The 23063-nt window shown below is 45.9% G+C and overlaps 1 protein-coding gene across 3 annotated transcripts in view; it reads left to right on the forward strand.

The window, feature by feature from the left end:
- Positions 1–413: 413 nt before the first annotated feature.
- Positions 414–23063, forward strand: part of BIRC2 (baculoviral IAP repeat containing 2) — a 28271-nt gene continuing 5621 nt past the window's right edge. The window contains exons 1-5 of one of the 3 annotated variants that reach the window (XM_082683969.1): positions 414–4415; positions 5104–7209; positions 7302–7401; positions 11450–11528; positions 12341–12389. In XM_082683969.1, coding sequence (XP_082540095.1) covers positions 6312–7209; positions 7302–7401; positions 11450–11528; positions 12341–12389 — 1126 coding nt within the window. In that variant the 5' untranslated portion in view covers positions 414–4415; positions 5104–6311. The remainder of the gene's footprint in view (positions 4416–5103; positions 7210–7301; positions 7402–11449; positions 11529–12340; positions 12390–23063) is intronic. The other 2 variants (XM_082683968.1, XM_082683970.1) reach the window with 2 other exon arrangements.

Here is a 23063-nt window from a genome sequence, read left to right on the forward strand (position 1 = left end):
CCAGTGGCATGTTTGTTTTCGCTCTTTATGACACTGCACAATGCAGTTTGTATTTATAGACGTCTTTAATGTCATACTCCATTTTTAACATTTCCAGGAGAAGAGGAACTATGTGTTTTTGGTGTTTTGTTTTTTTAAAGATTCTACTTATTTGAGAGAGGCAGAGATAGAAAGAGCACAAGCAGGGAGGAGGGGGAGAAGCTGGCTCCCCGCTAAGCCAGAGCCCAATGTAGGACTCAGTCTTGGGACCTGAGACCTGAACCAAAGGCGGACGCTTCACCCACAGAGTCCCCAGGCACCCAGAGCCATGTGTTTTGTTCACCCGTGTAGGATCCCACCTACCAGAGAGCCTGACAGAGAACAAGTACTTTCTGAACTTGTGACACTCTCTGAGTGGGGGTGGGGTGAGGGATTTCTTCTCCCTGAATTGCCTCTGTTGGTAATCAAAATTCAGATTCAGAGCCATGGGCCAAATACTGCATTCCTTTAGAGATCAAAAGGAATTTTTAGAGAGGAAAGCTCAACCCAGGTAAAGACTGATGTGCAGGTTGGGATGTAGAGCTCTGTTCTGAATGAGGAAGCAAGGCATTTCAACTTGGAAAGAGCCTTCCCAGAACACCCCAACACGGGCGTTAGAGTCCTGGCAGTTGCAGTGGTAACAGACGGACATTTGCAGGACTCGTGCGTCCTCAGTAGCTACACACGTTACTTACTGGAGATGCGCTGCAATTTTAGAAAGGCCGTGTAGCCCAGGGACTGACCCTGCAGGCTCTGGATTCAAATCACTGCTAAGTCACCCTGTGTGACCCTGGGCTAGGTACTTAGCAGATGGTATAACAGCCTCTCAAAGAACCCTGCTGAGCATTCAGTGAGTTAACGCGTCAGGTGCTTGGAATGCTCACACGAAGTTATCAAGTAGATACCGCTTGTTTTGTTTAAGATTTGTTTGAGAAAAAGGGAGAGTGCAAACACCCAAGTATGGGAAAGGGGGAGAGAGAGAGAGAATGTCCAAGCTGACTCCGTGCTGAGCACAGAGCTGGATGCGGGACTGGATCTTCCCACCCCGAGATCAGGACCTGAGCTGAATCCAGGAGTCGGTCACTCAGCCAAGACTGAGCCCCCGTAAGGATTCCACTGCTCTTGTTTCATAAAGACACAGAAACTGAGCTTAAGAGAGTCTAAGTGTGTCTCCTGAGGTCTCCCAGCTGGTGAATGAGAGGCAGGAGAAGACCTGGGCGACGTTGGGACCCTTTAGTGGTCATTCTGCGGGCAGGACATCAGAGTCCCTTCTGCAAGGAGCCCTCAGAAAGGGGTCATCTGGTCGGTTTGTGTTGACAACAGAACTTAGGTCATGCCTGAAAAGAGTGATCAGTGTAGCTCGCTGGGTCCAAGTCCAATCCACAGTAGCTTGTGCAAATAGCATGATAGCATGTTGTTTGTAACGTAATATGGTGGCAAGTACCACCATGCCCCATCGCACCATTCTCCAGATAGAGTGTTAGGGAGGAAACCACACCAGGGTGTAATATCTAATGAAACCACACTTTCAGCCCCCCAGGAGCTAGTCTTTACTGGCTAATCAGGAACACTGAGTCAGCATTGTGGGTCCTCTTTATCCCCTCCCCCACAGGAAGATGAGGTCATCTTCATACACCCCCAGCTTTCCCCACCTGAACAATCCTTTTCTCTTGCCAATAACTTTCTTCCCCATCCTCCTTCCTATAAAACCTTCTGTTTTGTATAGCTCCTCAGAGCTCCCCTCCATGTGCTAAAAGGGATGCTGCCCATTTCACAAACCCTTTAATGAAGCCAGTTACATCTTGATTTACTTGGTGAATTTTGTTGAACAGTTGACACCTATGTGCAAAAGAAACATACATGGAAAAGCACTGTTAAATGTATTTGTAAGAACTTTTTCAGTGATGTATCAGTCAGTGGATAATAAAAGTGCCTAAGTATAGGAGCACTCAGTTAAGCAACTGACTCTTGATTTCCGCTCAGTTCTGGATCTCAGCGTCCCAGGATGGAACCCCAGGTCGGGCTCTGCACTCAGTGTGGAGTCCGCTGGACATTCTCTCTCTCTCTCTCCTCCCTCTGTCCCCTCCTCCCATGCTCTTTCTCTGAAATAAATAAATCTTTAAAAAGTGTCCAACTATACAGTGGTTATCCTTTCGACGTTTTAAGAGGTCTTCATACTTGAAAATATTGGGAATTCTGGTGAAAAGTAGATTTGTGTGGTCTGAAAAGGTAGTCCCTAGCCAAGCTACATAGCACTTAAAATGTCCCCTCCTTTGAATTGAGATGTATGCTAACTCTGATATATGTCAAAGACCTAGTACAGAAGAATGTCAAACATCTCAATAATTTATATTGATCGCATGTTGAAGTAATATTTCAGATATGTTGGCTTGTATCAATACTAAAAATAATTTCACTTTCTTTTTACCTGATATGGTTACTAGAAATTTTTAAATTACTTTGGTAGAGGACTTTAAACTTCTGTTGGATAGCCATGGTCTAGATAAATATGGAGACCAAGGTATTGTGAAACTAAGGATAAACTCTGAAAACGGAGTAGGTTTCCCCCCCCCCCCCAAGAGAAGTTTCTCTATATAAGGGAAATCCCCATTTGTGAGGGGTCTTCCTGGCCGTATCGGGAAGAGAGGGATGACCAGGTCTCCAGAAGTTCTTACAGCGGAGCAGGCAAGGACTTAGATCAGTGTAGCCGTGTTACCCTCGTGTACTGCGCTTTTCTGGTAACTTCCCATAGCCCAGTCCCCACCCCGACATCTGTTGTCTTTAGCCGAAGGTGGAGTTCAAGGTGAGGGCTTGGGCCACGTCGCGGAGCCTCGGTGCCCGGCCTCTCCCCCGGCGCGCACAGGCCGGTGACCGCATGTTTCTGCGGAGGCCGGTCTGGGCCGGGAGCCTAGCGGGGCAGAGCATCGCTCCTCCCGCAGCCGCGGTGAGGGCGAGGACGGCCGGGGCTCGCAGGTCAAGAAGCAGGTTTCGCCCCCGATTCCTAACAGCAGCTGCTTTCAGGGCTTTCATCCACACGCTTTCCTCACGTTTTCACAGGTCACCGTATGAGGTCACCTTCCTTCGCAGCGGCTAGTTTGGCCACTTCCTGGCCTCTAACCTTTTCTCGCAGACGTGACCCCCACGTCCCACCGACCTCATTCACACACTGTGCGGGTCCGTCGGTCCGTCTTCGGGCTCCCCTGGACCCATCCCGCCGCCGCGGCTGCATCACGGAAGCTGGGCCCGGAGGACGAGTCCCTTCCAGCCGGCCCGTCTCCCTCTGCTCTGCCGGGACCCCGTGCTCCCCAGGACCGCGGCAAGGGCCGCAACGCGACCTCCGCCGCCGCGCACCCTGCCGGGGCCGGGCCTGCGGACGCGGCCGAGCGCAGCGAGCGGACCCGGATCCGCGCGGCCGCGTGACTGAAGGCCGCGGGGCGAACTCGGGCCGCTGCATGGCTCCGTGGCGGTGTTCACGGCTCGGCGCCCCGAAGCGCGGGGTGCGCGCGGCAGGAGCGTCTTCGAACTCGGGGCCGCCTGGTCCGGCCAGAGCGGAGCGCGCCGGCCGCCCGACTCACAGCGAACCGCCTTCTCCGTGTACCCCTCCCGCCAAGAAAGGTTCTGGAACTTCCCGAGCAGCGGCGCCGAGCGCCCGGCGGCCTCCCGGTCGAGCCCCGGAGCCGCGCCCCGCGCAGCAGCGACCGCCGCGGGCCCTCGGGCTCGGCCGGCAGGGCCGGAAGCCGGCACGGGGTTCCCCGGCCGCCCCGCCTAGCGCCCGGCGCTCTGGAAACTTCTGAGGCGTTGGCCCCGGACTTCCCCCGCTCCGAGGACGGCGCTCGGCGCTGCCGCTCCCCGCGGGGCCGCCGCCCCCGTCCCCGCCGCCGGACGGACTCCGACCGAGCGACGGCAGAGCGCGCGCGACTCTCCAGACGGGCCAGGCTGTGACCCACTTTGATCAGCGCCGCCAGTCGGCCGCGGCCCTCCCCGCGCGCAGGCGCCCAGGGCGCAGGCGCAGACGCCGGCACCGCCCCGGAGGGAGTCCGCGAGGCAGGGCGGAGGGCGGCTCACCCGCCGGCTTCCCGACGGTCCGACCCCGCGGCCCGGGACGTGTGGCCACGGAGAGGCGCCGAGGCAGAAAGACAACTGCGGCGCCGGCAACCGGACGGCCCCGCCCACCGAGGAAGGCTCGTCCGCTCGCTCTGTGACGCAGAATCTCGGCGCCCTGGCGCGGCGTTGACGTCTGCGTGCGCCCGTGCGCGTCAGCGCGTGCCCCGCCTGGGCGAGGGCTCGGGACGCCGGAGCCGCGCCGGCCGGCCGCATCTCCGGGGGGCGACGCGGTTCGCGCTCGGGGAGGCCGCCGGCTGTCGCGCTGTGTCCGCGTGTGCTGCACCGGCCCCGCGGTGAGTGTGGGCCCTTTGCGGGCGCGGGTCAGCGGCGCCGGCGGGCGGGGAGGGACGGGCGGAGGCCGCGGCCCTTCGGCCGGACGCGGGGCAGGGGGGCTGCAGGCTCCCCCGGTCGCGGACGCTTCTCGTCGGGGCTTCAGGGCCGAGCTGTGCGGGGGCCGGCCCGGCGCGCGCACCGGACCCCGCTCTCGCCGCGTCCCCGCAGGGCGTGCAGCCGGTTCCCGGGCGCGGGTGGGGTCGGGGGATCCCTGCGCCGCCGGCCGGCCGGCCGACCCCGGGGCCCACCGCCCGGGCCTCACCGCCCGGGGCCCGTGGCCGAGGCGGGCGTGCGCGCTGGCTCTTCGCGGCGCCCGGGACCTCGCGTTGGTGAGCGGCTGACGCCTGTCGCTCCTGGTCACCTGCGGCGCGCACGCGGCGCTACTGCCCGCTGACCGCCGGGCCGAGTCGCCAGGGGAGGGGGCGGGAGCGAGGGCGCTGCGGGGGAGGACGTGTCGGCCGCCCGCGGAGGTGGACGGCTTTAAAACGTGCGGTGACTGCCGCCGGGGCTGCGGTGCATCGGCCTGTCGAAGGTCGCGCAGACCCGTCTCTGGACGTAAGTCGCCGTGCACGGCACTGGGTACGCCGGGGTTCGTTCTCGGTGCCAGGAAAGCGCGGCTTTCTGAAGCGGCCTTCTTTTTTTTTTCAGATTCACAGCCTGGAAGAGCCCGTCTTTGCCCTCGTTTCTTTCCCCGGCAGTGATCAACCCCATTATGGAGACGCAGGAACTTTATAAAGGGAAATAGCGGGAATGCTGCGGAGTGTAGCTTTGTGTGTGAAGTGTAGTCTGAAAGGGGCAGGTGTCTGAAGACGGGAGGCCAGTGGGGTCAGCTGTTGGCTTAGTGTGCGCAGACGATTCTGTTCGTCAGAGTTCCTCCTGTGTGATGGCACTAGGAAGGATGTGCTGTGTCCGGTTAAGCTGATTTCTCTTTACAAAATGAATGACTTAGGTACATGATGTTTAAAGACAGGCTATTTAAGCTTTAAAGGCAGTGTTAAAGTTCCTGTTGTGGAAAGTTTATGGTTAAATGGTTTATGAAGAGCGTACCTTCAGTCGAGCCCGTCTAACCGGTGTGCAGAGCGAGGAGGGCAGGCAGACCATGATGCTGCCGGGAGTGGGAACAGATACGGTATTGAACAAAGGTGGAAGAGTTAGCACTTAGCTTCAAGCGGAATCTGTTTGACATACACACTAAAACAGGTGTAGGTTCAGCAAAGCTTGTGGATGTTGATGTCCCCAGAAGCTGCCCTTGTAGCTAGTACAACCCGCTTAAGTAAATACCGTGGCGATAACCTGTGTGAAACTGGCCTTCAGATAGATAATCTGACCCTAAGAAGACTTTAATTCTTGTTTGCTAGAGTAAAACAAGATTTAAAAAAAAAAAAACCATATTAAAGGGCTTCAAAAAAACCTGTATATAGTTTTTCCCACTTGTAGCATAATCAGTAATTGGCTTGATGTATAGGCCTTGTAGCTTGTAACTAAAAGCATAGTGAAAGCATAATTTAAGTACCCTATAATTTTTTAGGATTTTGGGAATATCGGCCTCAAAACATCAAGAAGTTTTAGCATATTTCCGTAAATGTGCCAATTTCTTTCAGGCCTTATATTAGTATTACACCAAGTAATGAGCCGTTAGCTGTTGAGTTACTAAGAGTTAATCTGAAACAGAACTAGATGTTATCCTGGTAATTTAGGATAGATCTTCATCCCGCCTGAGTTTAAGAAGGTGTAGTGAATTTTACTAAGTAGGAGCCTTTTGTTTGATTCTTCTGTGTGGTAAAGGAGCTAATTTCATGTGAAGAGAAGAGAAATTTCATGTGAAGGTTTTTGGCCATTAAAAAGTAAAATCACTCATGCACAAAACTACTTGCCAAAGACTTCTCCTAGGTTCTTCATGTCAGAGAATTAAGAGTACCATGGAAGATAGCACGATCTTACAAAATCAGACAGTTGGCAACAAACAGAAAATAAAATACGACTTTTCATGTGAACTCTATAGAATGTCTACATACTCAACATTCCCCAGCGGCGTTCCCGTCTCAGAGAGGAGTCTGGCCCGGGCTGGTTTTTACTACACTGGTGTGAATGACAAGGTCAAATGCTTCTGCTGTGGCCTGATGCTGGACAACTGGAAACCTGGAGACAATCCTGTTGAAAAGCACAAACAGCTCTATCCTAGCTGCAGTTTTATTCACAGTCTGGTCACTCTTACTAGCCGGGATTCCACCTTTAAGACAACTTCTCCAATGAGAAACAGTTCTCCACAATCACTATGTCCCACTTCGGAACACAGGGGCTCCTTCAGCGGTTCTCATGCTGACCTTGCACCGAGCCCTGCTAATCCTAGAGCAGTGGAAGACTTGTCCCCATTGAGGACTAACCCCTACAGTTATGCAATGAGTACCGAAGAGGCCAGATTTCTTACTTACCATATGTGGCCATTAACCTTCCTGTCACCATCAGACCTGGCAAGAGCTGGTTTTTACTATATAGGACCTGGAGACAAAGTCGCCTGCTTTGCCTGTGGTGGGACGCTGAGTAACTGGGAACCAAAGGATGATGCGATGTCCGAACACCGCAGACATTTCCCCAACTGCCCGTTTTTGGAAAACTCTCTGGAGACGCTGCGGTTTAGCATTTCAAATCTGAGCATGCAGACACACGCGGCTCGACTGAGAACGTTCATGTACTGGCCGCCCAGCGTACCGGTTCGGCCCGAGCAGCTGGCAAGTGCTGGTTTCTATTACGTGGGTAAGAAACTCTCCCGTGGTTGTATGTTTTATCAGGTTCACTTTGTTTTACGTATTAGGATGTGTGTGTAAGTTCAGTCTTGTTTTCTTTAGGTCGCAATGATGATGTTAAATGCTTTTGTTGTGATGGTGGCTTACGGTGTTGGGAGTCTGGAGACGACCCATGGGTGGAGCACGCCAAGTGGTTTCCAAGGTAACTGTTTTGAAAGGTATTACTGCCCCAGACTGTGCTTACAAGAGGCAGGTGTGCTTGCAGAATTTAGGTTGCATTTCAGTGTAACAAAGCTGCTTTTATGCTGTTGGGAAATTGGCCTTAGAAAGCAAGCACTAAATCTAAGGCCTCTGGCTCAGCGGGGGAGCATGTGACTCTCGGTCTGGGGACCGTTGAATTGCACATTGGCTGTAGAGGTTACTTAATAACTTAAAATACACCCAAATTTTCACATTCATTGTTTTGATAAAAATGTTTTAGAATGTTCTCTTTCCTTTTGTAAGCCATGTATCAGGATATAATATAACTTGCTGTGATTTTTTAAAAAAAGATTTGCTTATTTGAGAGAGGGAGAGAATGCTAACAGTGGGGTAGGCAGGGAGGGGAGAAGACAAGCAGACTGGGTGCTGGGCTTGATCTTGGGCTGGATCCCAGGACCCTGAGACCATGACCTGATCACGAGTCAGATGCCCAATCACCTGAGGCACCCAGGTGCCCCTAATTTTAGTTTATTCTTGAGGATTCATTTATAATTATGGCCATATGTTTTATCTGTAGCGTTCCCAGTTTTGCTTTAAAGAAATCTTAAGGGGGGGGCGCCTGGGTGGCTCAGTGGGTTAAGCCTCTGCCTTCGGCTCAGGTCATGGTCTCGGGGTCCTGGGATCGAGTCCCACATCGGGCTCTCTGCTTAGCAGGGAGCCTGCTTCTCTCTCTCTCTCTCTCTCTGCCAGCCTCTCTACCTACCTGTGATCTCTCTCTGTCAAATAAATAAATAAAAAATCTTAAAAAAAAAAAAGAAATCTTAAGGGTTACAAAGATGTATAAAATTGCACAAAAGAAAATAGTTGGAAAGAGAAAAGGAGAATAAGAAGAGACATAAAGTGATCTAGAAAAAGACAAGTATAAAAATGCATATAACGAAAGCTGATTAAATCTGATTATAATTGTAAGTTATTTTTTCTGTACAGTTTATCTTGTGATAAGATCTTGTGATATCTTAGTCACTGTGTTTCTAGCAGTATGTCCTGTTTTCTTTTGTACCCTACAAAGAATTGAGAGGCAGTATTGTTCGTGGAAAAAGAATTAGAAATGCTTCATTTTTGAGGAGCTGTGTGAACTTGGACTAGTCTTGTGACCTATTTGAAACTGTGCTTATCTGTATAGTGGGGGCATTGGACTAGATAGTTTTTTTTTTAATTGTGAAAAAAAAAAAAAACAAAATTTACCATTTTAACCGTTTCTAAGCTTATTGTTCTGTGGCATTGAGTACGTTCACATTGTTCTTCTGTCTTTACTAGCAGACTTTCTCATCTTCCCAAGCTTATTATACTCATCACAGGAACTCCCCATACCTACCCCCCACCCCAGCCGCCACGGTTCTTTCTGTCTGTCTGAGTCTGTCTAGGTATCTCCCATCGGTGGGATCATACAGGGCAGTGTTTTGACCTGTGAGCACCTTTCATAATGACGAGGAATCTCTTGAACCCCTTCAGGAAATTAAAACATATTTTTGTCGTTTTTTTTTTTTTTTACATAAACTTGAAGTATTATGGATCAATACATTGTTAAAAGTTGTGTTTTAAAATTTTATCTTTTTTTTTTTTTAAAGATTTTATTTATTTATTTGACAGAGAGAGTGCACAAGTAGGCAGAGAGGCAGGCAGAGAGAGAGGAGGAAGCAGGCTCCCCACTGAGCAGAGAGCCCAATGCGGGGCTCCATCCCAGGACCCTGAGATCATGGCCTGAGCCAAAGGCAGAGACTTCAACCCACTGAGACACCCAGGCGCCCCTAAAATTTTATCTTTTTTTTTTTTTTTAAAGATTTTATTTATTTATTTGACAGAGATCGCAAGTAGGCAGAGAGGCAGGCAGAGAAAGAGAGGAGGAAGCAGGCTCCCAGCTGAGCAGAGAGCCCGATGCGGGGCTCGATCCCATGACCCTGGGATCATGACCTGAGCCGAAGGCAGAGGCTTCAACCCACTGAGCCACCTAGGCACCCGTAAAATTTTATCTTTAATATTCATAATATAACAAGGTAAAATTTGACCTTCTAATTCTTAAAAGTGACATATTGTTTAGATTACTTAGGAAAATGTATTTTGTCAGAATTTTAAATGACTTGATTATGCTTGGCTCTATGGGATTGGGTGCATAAAATTTGAAATTTAATAACAGTATTAGAAAGACAAAAACAGATTTTCAGCTCCGGGGTTGGAATTACTGCATTTTGTCCTTTATAAAACAAAACAAAGTCTTGGTTTATTTCCATCATTTGTGTTTTGTTGAAATGGTTAAATAAGGGAAAAAGGCTTAGGGTGCTTTGTGTGAACACTTTGGAAAGCAGCAAATGTCAATTGTGGATAATCTTTAATCTCAGTAAATGGAAAACCAGAATGGATAATTGTTATCAGTGTATTTACTTGTCCTGTGTTTGAGGGCCGACTGGAGGATGTTTCAGATGCTGGAGATGTAACAGTGATGAAGACAATGATCTCTGTCCTTACTGAACTTCTTAGAGGAGGGGCGATATATGAGCCAGGGCTCATTGTACTTGCTTTAATCATAATGAATGTAAATTAACCGGTCCCAGAGCAAAAATAATTAAAAACCGTATGACGACTGAGAACATCGTGAGAATGAGCTGTTTTATCTCCGTGACAGACTGAAGTCACGCACATGCTTCCGTGGTCCCTGCTGATTCTAGCCAGTCAGTGGTTGAAGCGCATTTGGATTGTTTCCAGCTTGGAGCGATAAGCATAGAGCCACTGTAAACATCGATAAACAGTTGTGACAGATGTTTTCATTTGGCTTGGAAGACCAGCTAGGCGTGGGATAGATGGGTTGTGTGGCAAGTTTTCACTTCCTACGAAGTGCTGTGTTGTTTTCTTAAGCGGCTGTGCTGTTGTAGGTTTCTGCCGGTAGCCCGTGAGCTCTTCCAGTGTCCCACATCCTTAACTGTAACTGGATCATCATTTTAGTGTGGCCATCCCAGAAGGTGTGCCCTAACATCTCTCTGCGCTTTTATGTAGCATTTCCTTAATGAGTAATGATGGTGAGCGGCTTATTTGCCTTCTACATATCTTCTTTGGTAAAGTCTCCAAATCTTCTGCCCATTTTAAAGTTTTTTTAATTACTAAGTTTTGAGAGTTCTTAGAACATTCTGGGTACACGTTAACAGGTGTGTTTTGTTACCTTTGAGTTTGTGGCTTGTCTTTTCATTGTTGTAACAGTGGCTGTTGAGGATGTCATTGTATCAGTTTTATTTTGTGTGGATTATGCTTCTGGTCTCTAGCTGAGGGATCTAAGGAAGAAAAGATTTTTCTGCTGTCTTCTAGAAGTTGCACTGTGTGATGTTGAACATCAGCTCTGATTCATTCTTAGTTTCTGCACGCAGCTGGGCATGGGTGGAGGCTCGTTTTTGCGGGTTGGTGCTGAGCTGTGGTTAGCAATTTAATGAGCTACTGAAGGGATAAAATGGAAGTCGCCGTTCAGTGAGCTTCTTGGAAGGCTTTCAAGCAGCTCTGGGAGTTGGTGAACAAGTGTTTGGGAAACACCGTCATTATGCATAGAGATAATAATTTCTCTATGTTTTGGAAGGAGGGTTTGTGCTTCATTGGTAATGGAAGAGGGATCCCTGAGAAAGATAAGCAGTTATGTTGTGAAAGATCCCATGTTAGGAATACTAATTACAGCTTTTGAAACTATGTGAAGCCCCAAAAGTAAACTGTCCGAACAGCATTTTTCAAGTTTTAGCTTGTGCTCCTTTGAGGTCTAAACCCTTTTCTTGAGATTTGTTAATGTGATTAAGTAGAAGATGGCAGAATGCATCAATACGTAGTAAGAGTTAGTGTTTTATGAAGATTTTTAAGGATTTTTTTCCTGCTCAATACATATGTGTACTAGGTTGTGATGTAAAATGTTAATACTGCGGGGCACAGAGTTTGAAACCCACTTTTCTAGAAAATCAGGTTTTTTTTTTTTTTTTTTAGGTATAAAACATTTCACAAGTAATTTTCATCTTCTGTTATAGGTGTGAGTTCTTGATACGCATGAAAGGGCAGGACTTTGTTGATGAGATTCAAGCTCGATACCCTCACCTTCTTGAGCAGGTGAGTAAGTTCTTATACTTGTCAACGCTGAATTCTAAATGAAAATGACAAAGAATATTAAGAGTAATGTTCACATGTGTATTTTCTTAACATTGTGTTTTCTTATTAAGTATAGTTAATTGCTTTATATCCAATTAATGAGACCTTTAATTTTTACTTTTGTAACTACCTTGCTTATTCAGGGCTTTTAAAAAAAATTTTTAGGGGGCGCTGGGTGGCTTATTGAGCATCCAGTTTTGGTTTCGGCTCAAGTCATGATCTCAGGGTTCTGGGATTAAGCCCCGTGCTGGGCTCCCTGCTCACGGGGAGTGTATTTGAGATTCTCTCTCCCCCCTACTCCCCCTGCTCACTTGCTCTCTCTAAATGAATAAACTAAAAAAAAAAAAAAAAAAAGATTTCTTGCTTTCAGTGTTCCGAAAAATCAGTTTCCCAGTGTGCAAATTTGTGGTGGGATTGGAGGAGGATTGGTAGTGTCTCCTCCATCTTTTCTAGAAAAATAAACAAACAAAAACAACTTGTTAGGACTTTGGAGCCTCTGGGAGTGATCCAGCTGAGATATCTTTTAAATGGAATGAGGAACCATTAATTCTTCCCCCTTCCCTGAAATTAGAGAAGTACTTGAACTCTGTTTGGAAGTAGGTAAAGTTTAAGGGGATTTTTTTGATGATGAAGGTAAAACAGAGCAAAGTAAGTAAATAAATTGCCTAGTTTTCAGAAGAGTATATGTGTTACTGGAGGTAAACTTATCCTATTGCTCTATTTAAGGTTGAGATTTTTAAATTTTACCTATTAATTTTTCTCCTGTTTCATAGCTTTTGTCAACATCAGATACTCCTGGAGATGAAAATCCTGATCCACCAAGTACGTATGAAAGTATTCCAGATGTAGAATGGGAATTTTTATAAGAATGTTAAGCATAAAAGTATATAAACAGAGGGTTTGATTTCTGAGGACATAGGAAAAAGTGCTGGGAAGTTAACTAATATTATGTATCTCTGAAGACTCAGGACGCTTATACAGCGTTTTAGCAAGTCTGCTAAACTTTGTTCTTCAATGCTGACCTTCCAGCTGGGGAACCGGCCATATGCAGAAGAGAAGTGACCATCACAGATAGCTCAGGGAATACCAGATGAGAAGTGTGAACATCCGCCGTCCAAAGAGGACAAGTTTTCTATAAGCTAGTATATTTGGAAAGGGCTAGTTGATGGATGATTTAAGAATTGGGCTAGATGTTAGCTGTTCATTAGGTGTGTACTATTTTAGGCAAGGATAGGAAATAGAATTGGTTAGAACTTAGTTCTGGCCACATCTGGCATATAGTTAGTGTATGTAATTGACGTGTGTTGGGTGTCCAAAGTGAGATGGCCGTGCACCATTTCTTGGCATACACCATGTTCAGATGACTCTGAGTGGTGTTGGGATTTGGAATTGGTTTTAACGCGGTAACTACCTCCCGTGTGCCGGAACTGGAAAAGGCAGCAGGGCTCACCGCTCTTGATCTACATGTATGACCAGGTTTTCCGTGGGCCACCCTGTGCAGCTCCCTAGTACAGGGACTGTCACATTTTTTTCTCTTTGAAAGTTTCTATGCTCTCTTCCGTAACTTACAACTCATGATCTTGCATCGCTGAGGAAATAGACACACTCAAGAGAGAGCTGCTCCCATTCCCTCCCAGCAGAGCCACCAGTCTGAGATGTGTCCATACCACTCACCTTTCTGTTTGTTTCATGAAAGAACTAAGGCCAGCTTTTCTCCTTGTCTTTTGTCCTCTGAATCTCAAGCCTCCTGCCAGCATCAGAATATTGCTTTGGCAGTGCTCAGCCCCTTCTGTTTCCATAGCATCAGGTTTTCAGTCTCCAGAATATTTATTTCAGTGTATGAACCTGATGCACTGTAGCCAGTCCCCAGAAGACCCTTCCTTGAGTCCATGTCATCTGCTAGCTGTTGTCACACTTGTTTGCTTCCCTTTACAATAAAATGTGTAGAAAGATTTATCTGTGCTTACTTTCTTATTTCTTTTCTATTCTTTCTTGAACTTACTCTACTAAAAAGTGCTCCTGTCAGGGTCACCAAGAACCCACCACCTTCGTAAAGCCACTGCTTGACCTGGTACCCACAGACAGTTGAGTCTTTATCTCGTCCTCCCCGAGCTTTATTGGGATAGAATTCCCGTATGATGCTATATAACTTTAAGAAGTGACGTGATTGATACACATATATTGCTAAATGATTATCATGTTAAGATTAACACATCATTCGCCTCACATAATTTTACTTTTTCTATATAGTAAGAATATTTAAGATTTACTCTTTGTAACTTCCAGGTGTGTGATCCAATACTGTAATCTGTGCCCAGCACACTGGATATTAGATTTTCAGAACTTACTTCTCTGATGAAGTCTGTCCATGTTATTGCAAGTGGCAGGGTTTCCTTCTTTTTTATAGGTAAATGATATTCCGCACATATTACCACGTATTCTTTTTTCAGGTCTGCTGATGAGCACTAGGGGTTGTTCTCATGGTTGCTGTGGCGAATCATGCTGCAGGGAACATGGGAACGCAGAAAAGCTTCCAGAAAGTGGTTTTGTTTCCTTCTGATAAATACACAGAAGTGAGATTGCTGGATCATAGGGAAGTTTGTTTTTCCTTTAAACAAATTTTTAGATTGATTTTAGCATGCGTTTGCAAGCAGGAGGAGGGGGTACAGAGGAAGAGGGAGAGGCGGAGACTCTCAAGCAGACTCCTGCCCAGTGCAGAGCCGGACCCTGGGCTTGATCTCGCGACCCTGAGATTATGACCCAAGGTGAAACCAAGAATCAGATGCTGAACTGACTGAGCAACCCAGGTGCCCTGGGAAGTTCTAGTGTCAATGTTTTGAGGAACCTCTATACTATTTTCCACAGTGGCTGAATTACTTTACATGTCTCCCAGTGGTGGAAGAGGCGTCCCCTTTTCCTGCTTTGTCAGCATTTTTTTCTTGGGCTGTTGGTTGTAGCCGTTCTGACAGGTGTCATGTATAGTTTCTCATTGTGGTTTTGGTTTGTGTTTTTTTGATGATGAGTGACATGATGTTGAACATCTTTTCATGTGTTTTGGCCATTTGTATGTCTTCTTTGGGAAAATGTTGCTCATGTTTTCTCTCCGTTGTTTAGTTGGGTTATTGGATTTTTGGAGAGTTGAGTTTTAGAAGTTTTTTGTATATTTTTATACAAATGTATATTAGTATAAATGTATATTAGTATATATTTCTACTAACCATTTATCAGGTAAGTCATTTGCAGATATCTTCTCTCATTGTGAAGGTTGCCTTAGTTTTTGTAGATTGGTTCCTTTGCTGTGCAGAAGTTTTATATCTTGCTGAAGTCCCAGTAGTTCATTTTTGCTTTTGTCACTGGAAGCAAGGGTGCTTTCAGTGACATTTCTAGTAGGAAGTTGCTGTGGCTGATGTCAGAGAGGTTGCTGCCTGTGTTCTCCTCTAGTACCTTGATGGATTCCTGTCTCACATTGAGGCCTTTCATCCATTTTGAGTCTATTTTCATGTGTGGTGTCAGAGAATGGTCCATTTTCATTCTTCTGCATGTGGCTATCAGTGTTCCCAGCACCATTTATTGAAGAGTCTTTTTTCCATTGGACATTCTTTCCTGGTTTGTTGAAAGTTAGCTGACCATAGAGTTGAGGGTCCATTTCCAGGCTCTCTCTTCTGTTCCATTGATCTGTGTGTCTATTTTTGTGCCTGTACCATACTGTCTTGATGATTGTGATACAGCTTGAAGTCCAGAATTGGGATGCCACTAGATTTGGTTTTCTTTTTCAACATTCCTTTGGCTATTTGGGGTCTTTTCTGGTTCTTCTTCTTTTTTTGTTTTTAAGATTTTATTTATTTGACAGAGAGAGAGCACAAGTAGGCAGAGAGAGGGGGAATCAGACTCCCATCGAGCAGAGAACCCAATGTGAGGCTCGATCCTAGGACCCCGAGATCATGACCTGAGCCAAAGGCAGAGGCTTAACCCACTGAGGCACCCAGGCGCCCCTCTTTTCTGGTTCTATACAAATTTTAGGGTTGGTTGGTCTAGCTCTGTAAAAAAATGCTGGTGGTATTTTGATAGGGACGGCTTTGAAAGTGTAGATTGCTTTGGGTAGCATAGACATTTTCACAATATTTGTTTTTCCAGTCCCTGAGAATGGAATGTCTTTTCATCTCTTTGTGTCTTCCTCAGTGTCGTTCATGAGTGTTTTGTAGTTTCTAGAGTACAGATACTTTACCTCTTTGGTTAGGTTAATTCCTCGATATCTTATGGTTTTTGTTGCAATTATAAATGGGATCAGCTCCTTGATTTCTCTTTCTGCTCCATTATTGGTGTATGAAAATTTAACAGATTTCTTTATGTTGATTTTTTTTTTTTAACATCGGTTCTATCAGGTTTTTGGTGGAGTCTTTCAGGTTTTCTATATAGAGTATCATGTCATCTGCAAATAGTGAAAGTTTGACTTTTTTAATGCTGATTTGGATGCCCTTTATTTCCTTTTGTTGTCTGACTGCTGAGGCTAAGATTTTCAGTTCTGTGTTAAATAGTAACGGTGAGAGTAGACACCCCTGTCTTGTTCCTGACCTTAGAGGAAAAAGCTCTGAGGGTACTAGCTGTGGGTTTTTCATACGGGGCCTTTATGATGTTTGAAGTATGTTCCCGCTAAACCTTTGCTGAGGGTTTTTATCACGAGTGATGCGCTTTGTCACATGCTTTTTCTGCATCTGTTAGGGTGACACAGGTCTTACTCTCCTTCTTCAGGATCTCGCTGATTGACTTGCGAATGTTGAACCACTCTTGCAGCCCAGGCGTGAGTGCTACTTAATTGTGGTGAGTGAGTCGTTGAATGTCCCATTGGATTGCTTGCTAGTATTCTGTTGAGGATTTCTACATCCATGTTCATCGGGGCTCTTGACCTGTAGTTTTTATTTCTGGTGGGGTCTTTGTCTGTTTTTGCTATCAGGGTTATGCTGGCCTCATCGAATGAATTTGAAAGTTTTCCTTCCTTTCTTTTTTCTTTTTTTGGACTGGTTGAGAAGAATAGATATTAACTCTTTAAATGTTTGGGAGAATTCCCCTGGGAAGCCATCCAACCCTGGACTTGTGTGTGTTGAGGGGATTTTTGATTGCTGATTCAATTTCTTTGCTGTTACAGGTCTGGTCAAGTTTCCTATTCTTCCTGTTTTAGTTTTGGTAATTTATGAGTTTTGGTAACTCTAGGAGTTTATCCATTTCTTCTAGGCTGTCCAGTGTGGTGGCGTGTAGTTTTTCATAATACTCTCTTATGTCTGCATTTTTGTGGCGGTGTGATTTCTCTCATCATGATTTATTTGGGTCTTTTCTCTTTTTTGGTAAGTGTGGCTAGGGGTTTACCAAATTCTGCTCTCAGTTTCATTGATCTATTCTAGGTGTTGTTTTTTGTTTTTTGTTTTTGTTTTTACTTTTTCTATCATTTATTTCTGCTCTAATCTTAATATTTTCCTCCTTTTGCCTTTAGGCTTCCTTTTTTCTCTCCAGCTCCTTTAGGTGTAAGATTAGGTTTTGTATCTGAGACTTTTCTTGTTTCATGACGTAGGCCTGTATTGCTGCATACGTCCCTCTTAGGACCACCTTTGCTTCATCCCAAAGGCTTTGGACCATTGTGTTCATTTTCATATTTCCATGGAGTCTTTTATTTCTTTGATTTCCCGGTTGACCCATTCATTCCTTAGCCGCATGTTGTTTAATCTCCATGTATTTGTGGTTTTTCAAAATTTTTTCTTGTGGTTGACTTCAAGTTTCATAGTCTTGTGGTCTGATAATATGCAGGTATGATCTTGGTCTTTCTGTACTTGTTGAGGCGGGATTGGTGACCCAAGATGTGATCTGTTCTGGAGAATGTCCCGTGTGCACTCGAGAAGAATGTATATTCCGTGGTTTTAGGATGGAACGTTCTGAATATGTTTGTGATGTCCACCTGGTCCAGTGTGTCATTCGAAGCCATTGTTTCCTTATTTTCTGCTTTGATGATCTGCCCCTCGATGTGAGTGGGGTGTTAAAGCTCCTACTCTCACTGTGTCATTATTATTGAGTTTCTTTGTTAGTTCTGAATTGTTTTATGTATTTGGCTGCTCCCAAATTGGGGGCATAGATATTTACAATTGTTAGATCTCGGTGGACAGATGCACGGATGAAGATATAGTGACCTTCTTTGTTTCTTGTTACAGTCTTTGGTTTACAGCCTAGTTTGTCTTAGGAGTCTGGCTACTCTGGCTCTCTTTTGACATCTGCCAGCATAATAAATGGTTTTCCATCCTCTTGACTTTCAATCTGCAGGTGTTTTTAGGTCTAAAATGTGTCTTTTGTAGGCAGCATATCAATGGGTCTTGGTTCTTTTTTTTTTAACCCATCCAGACACCATACATCTTTGACTGGAGCATTTAGTCTATTTATATTCAGAGTAATTATTTATAGATTTGAATGTAGTGCTTTTTATTATTTGGTTTTTATTTGTTTCTGGAGATTTTCTCTGTTCCTTTCTTGTATATCATTTTGATCTGTTCCACTCACAGAGGCCCTTTCAGTCGTACTTTTTGCAGGACTGACTTAATGACCATGACCTCCTTCGGTTTTGTCTGGGAAACGCTTCATCTCTCCTTCCATTCTGAAAGACTGCCTTGCTGGGTAGAGTATTGGCTGCAGATTTTTCCCATTCAGCACAATGAATACATCATGCCATTCTCTTCTGGCCTGCCGGGTGTCTGTGGGGAATCTCAGCTCTGGCCTTTTGGGTCTTCCCTTGTAAATTAAGGGCTGCTTTTGTCTTGTTGCTTTTAAGACTTTCACACTATGGTTTGCAAATTTTCCTACAGTGTATCTTGGTATTGGCCGGCTTTTACTGATTTCAAGGGAAATTCTCTGTACCTCCTGGATCCGGACGTCCCTTTGATTCCCCAGATTAGGGAAGTTTTCTCCTGGTATTTCCTCACATAAACCTTCTGCCCCCATTTCTCTTCTTCTGGAACTCCTGTCATACCAGTGTTAGGGTGTTTGATGGAGTCACTGAGTTCTCCAGGTGTATTCTTGTGTTCCTTTATTAGTTTTTTAAAATTTTCTTTATCTGTTTGAGAGAGACAGTGTGAGCCAGTGGCAGGGGCAGAGGGAGAGGGAGAAGCAGACTCCTCACTGAGCTGGGAGCCTGATGCGGGACTTGATCCCACGACCATGGGATTATGACCCAAGCTAAAGGCAGACGCTTAACGGTCTGAACCACCAGGTGTCCCACCATAATTCTTTCTCTTTTGTTCAGCTTCATTATCTTCCATTACGTTGTCTTCTGGATCAGATTCATTCTTCTCCTGCTTCTGCCTTGCATCAGGCCTGTTTCATGATCAGTTACTGCATTCTTCATCTCTCACTGATTCTGTTTTATTCTCTTATCTCTGTAGTGAGGGCTTCCCTGAAGTCTTCCGTTCATTTCTCAAGGCCAGTGAGTGTGCTTTTGATTGTTGCTTTAAATTTCCCATCAGATGTTACTTACATCTGTTTTGCTTAGATCTCTGGCTGTGGCCTTACCTTGTTCTCTGATTTGGGATAAATTCCTCCATCTTGGTATTTTGTCCAAGTCTCTTCCTCCTTCTCTGTGTTAGAAAAGCCTGTTACGTCTCTGCTCCTGAAAACAACAACCTTCTGAGGAAGAGGCCCTGCGGTGCCCAGGGCCTGGCGCTTCAGGGAGTATCTCGGGTGTGCGCTGCACGCACTCTGCTGCTGTGGTTTGGCTGCTCTGTCCTTCGGGCCAGCGGTCTGCACGGTCTCTCCTTGCCCGCTGTGGGCAGCGTTTGGTCCCTGGCCCGAATGTGGTGAGCTTTAATGAGGTGCGCTTGGGTCTGTTTGTGAAGTGAGACCTGTCAGCTCCTCTAGCAGAACTGTGGCCTTGCAGAACTCCCTGGTTGGGAGACGCGGTGTGGGCAGGGGTTTCTGTTTGTCTTCTGGCACTCTGCGCCTGAGGCAAGCTTGACCGGGAAGGGCTTTCCCGGCAGTGTGTGGGGTGGGGCATGGGCAGGGTACGCAGCCAGTGTGGGCGCTGTGCTGTTCACTGCAGGTGGGTCTGTGTTTATGCTGAGGGGCGGGGAGGGAAGTGGGGCCAGCGGTGCCTTTATACCCAGAGAGGCGTCTCTGTAATGCTGCCTCTCCAAGAAGGGCAAGTAGTCTCCCCCGCTGTGTGCTCCAGGCGTTTTTCAGGTGTTTCAGGCACTGTTTCTGCACTGTCCATCTCCGGGTTGTTTGCCCGCCTCTTCTCCAGTGGTAGGGCAGCACCTCCAGCCTGTAGCCCTGCCTGCCGAGGCTTTCATCCTCGGCAGTCTAGGTTAAGGTGTGGGTTTCTAGGAACTTATCCATTTCGTATATATCGTCCAGTTTCTTAGCTTGTAGTTACCCACAGTAGTCTTCTAGGACCTTCGGGATACTTGGTGCATTATCTGTAATGTCTCTAATTTTGTATGATTTCTCTCTTCTCCGGGTTGGTCCAGCTAGAGGTTTGTCAGTTTTATCTTTTCAAAAATCTTAGTGTTCCATTGTTTTTGTTTTGTTTTTGTTTTTTGGGGTTTTTTTGCTTTTGTTTTTACAGTTTCTGTGGCACTTATGTCTGTTTTTTTTTTTTTTAAAGATTTTATTTATTTTTTTATTTGACAGACAGAGATTACAAGTAGGCAGAGAGGCAGGCGGAGAGAGAGAGGAGGAAGCAGGCTCCCCGCTGAGCAGAGAGCCCGATGCGGGCCTCGATCCCAGGACCCTGAGATCATGACCTGAGCCGAAGGCAGCGGCTTAACCCACTGAGCCACCCAGGCGCCCACTTATGTCTGTTTTAATCTTTAATATTTTCTTGCTTCTGCTCACCAGAGGCTTAGTTTGTTTGTATTTTTCATTTTTAATGTTTAAACTAGTAAGTTTTCTTAAAATTCTAGGGTAGTTAATATGCCGTGTTACGTTAATTTCAGCTGTATGATATGATGATTCCGTATGTTACTCAGTTCTCATCAAGATGGGTGCATTTTAATCCCCTTCACCTATTTACTCCATCTCTCCTCACCTTACTTTTCTGCTTTCTGGACATACAAAGTTAAGCTTTTTTTTTTTTTTTAAGATTGGCTTGTTTTCATGCATGTGAGAGCTCATGTGGGAGGACGGGGCAGAGAGAATCTGAAGCATTCTCCCCACTGCACAGGGAGGCTGATTGGGGCTCGATCCCACGACCCTGAGACCATGACCTGAGCCAAATCCGAGTGTTGGATGCTTATCCAGCTGCCGCTCAGGCATCCCAGAGAGCTTTCATTGTGTCTAATTTCGGTATTTCTTGCTAAAAACTTCCATCTCAGAACTGCTTTTGCTGCATCTGCTCAGTTTGGGCCTGTCGTGTTTTTGTCCGTCTCAAGTACTTGATGGCTTGTTGATACCCTGTCTGGTCCATTGGTGGCTCAGGAGTGTGTTTAATCTCCTGTATTTGTGACTTCGTTAGTTCGTGAGTTTCCTTTCTGTTACTGATTTTTAGTTTTATGCCATTGTTGTAGGTGGAAAAGATACTTGATGTGATTTCCATATTTTCAGGTTGTTAAAGCCAGCTTTGAGGACAGGCTGAGATCTGTCCTGAGAGGACTGTTGGGCGAGAGCTTGAGAAGTGTGTGTGGTGCTGCCGGGTGAGGTCCACTCGGCGGAGTGTTTTGCAGGTCTGTGGTTTCCTTATGAACACTGCGGCTGGGTGTTTTGGTGGACGCTGAAAGTGGGCTCTGGAAGCCTCCTGCTTGTAGGTATTAGTCTTTTCTTCACTGTAGTTTTGTGAATATTTGCTTTTAAGATCTTACTTATTTGTGTGTGTGAGAGAGGGCCAATCTCAAGCAGACGGCCCCCTGAGCGCAGAGCCTGATGCAGGGCTCTATCTCACAACCCTGAGATCGTGACGGAAGCTGAAATCAAGAGTCGGCTTAACCGACGGATCCGCCGGCTGCCCCTGGTTTGAATGCTAAGGCGCTCCGGTGGTGCGTGCCCACGCACCTGTGCATCTGTGACGTCCTCTTGGCGATCTGACCCCTTCGGCAGCCGCCGCCGTCTGCTCCCACCAATTTTGACCACAAGTCTAACTTGTTAGGCAGCCACTCTTCATCTCGGGGTTGCCCTTTGCATGGAATTTTCATCCCTTTTACTTTCATCCTACCGGACGGAGTCTCCTTTGGTGGCTTATTGTTGGGTCTCGTTTCTTTAAATGGATTTAGCCATTCTGTGTCTTTTGATTAGAGAATGTAGTCCATTTGTGTTTTAAAGTAATTACTGGTCCTCTGGAGGCTTAATACGATTTTTTCCCCTAGTTCTTTGTTCCTTTCTTCCCCTCACGCTGTAATCCTTGACTGACTGCTGTAGTAGTGTGCTTTAGTTCCTTTGCTTTACATCTTATGTGTCTACTCTAGGTTTTGTGTTTGTGTTCACCTGGATGTTCATGTAAAGCGTCTTAAGAGGGCTGGTAACAGCTCACTTCTCTTCACCGCGCAGTTTGCCCTGTTGATGTCCAACTTCTGATATGGGTCCGTCTAACAAGTTATTTCAGTTGTAGTTACTGAAGTTACTGTTTCACTTCCATGCCAGAGGTATGGTAACAGGAGAGGATATTCTGAATTGACTCCGTATTTACCTTTACCAAGAAGCTGTGCGCACTGGCGCGTGTTTCCATGTTGCTGTGTAGTGTCTGTTTCAGCGTGCAGAGAACCTGCTGGCATTGGTTTTAGGGCAGGTTTAATGTTGAATAACATCTTCAACTTTGGTTTTCTGGGAAGTCTGTTTTTTTTGTTTTGTTTTGTTTTTTGTTTTTTTCATTTCTGAAGGATGGTTTTGTTGTTGTTCTTGGTGTGGTTTTGTTTTCCGAGTCTGTCTCAGCTGGGCTGTACCGTCTCTGCAGACCAGGGTGTGGAGAGGTTGAGGGTGTCCCTTGTATGTGAGCAGATGTTTTTTTCTTGCTGTTTTCAAAGTTCTCTCTTCAGCTCTGTCTTTTCATATTCACTGTTACACATTTGAGAATAATGTTTGGGTTGATCATGCTTGTGGTTCTTTGCTTTTACTGTTGCTGGAGAATACAATAACAGAACTGGAAAATCTCTCCCATGATTTGGGAAGTTTTCACCTGTTTCGTCTTTAAATAAACTTCTGCATTTTTCTTCTTTGGGACTCCTGCGACGTAGATGCTCATTTGTTTGCTGGTGTCTTGTAACTTCCACAGACTTTTCACTCTTTTATTCTTTTTCCTTTTTTGTTCCTATAACTGCCTTTAGGTTCTCTGATTTGTTTCTTCGGTGTGGTCAAGTCACTTGTTGAAGCTCCTGACTCAGTTTTCCAGTTCTGTTCCAGGATTTCTCTTTGGTTCTGTTTTGTGGTTTCTGTGTATTAAACTTTTGAAATGTAGTTCATTTTTTTTTTAGTTGCCTACTTTTGTTTTCTTGAATTGCATTGAGTATAAGATGATAATATTTAGTTTGTTAGGCAGATTGT

The sequence above is a fragment of the Mustela nivalis genome (assembly GCF_964662115.1).
Source record: "Mustela nivalis genome assembly, chromosome: 9".
Classification (NCBI taxonomy): Eukaryota; Metazoa; Chordata; class Mammalia; order Carnivora; family Mustelidae; genus Mustela; species Mustela nivalis.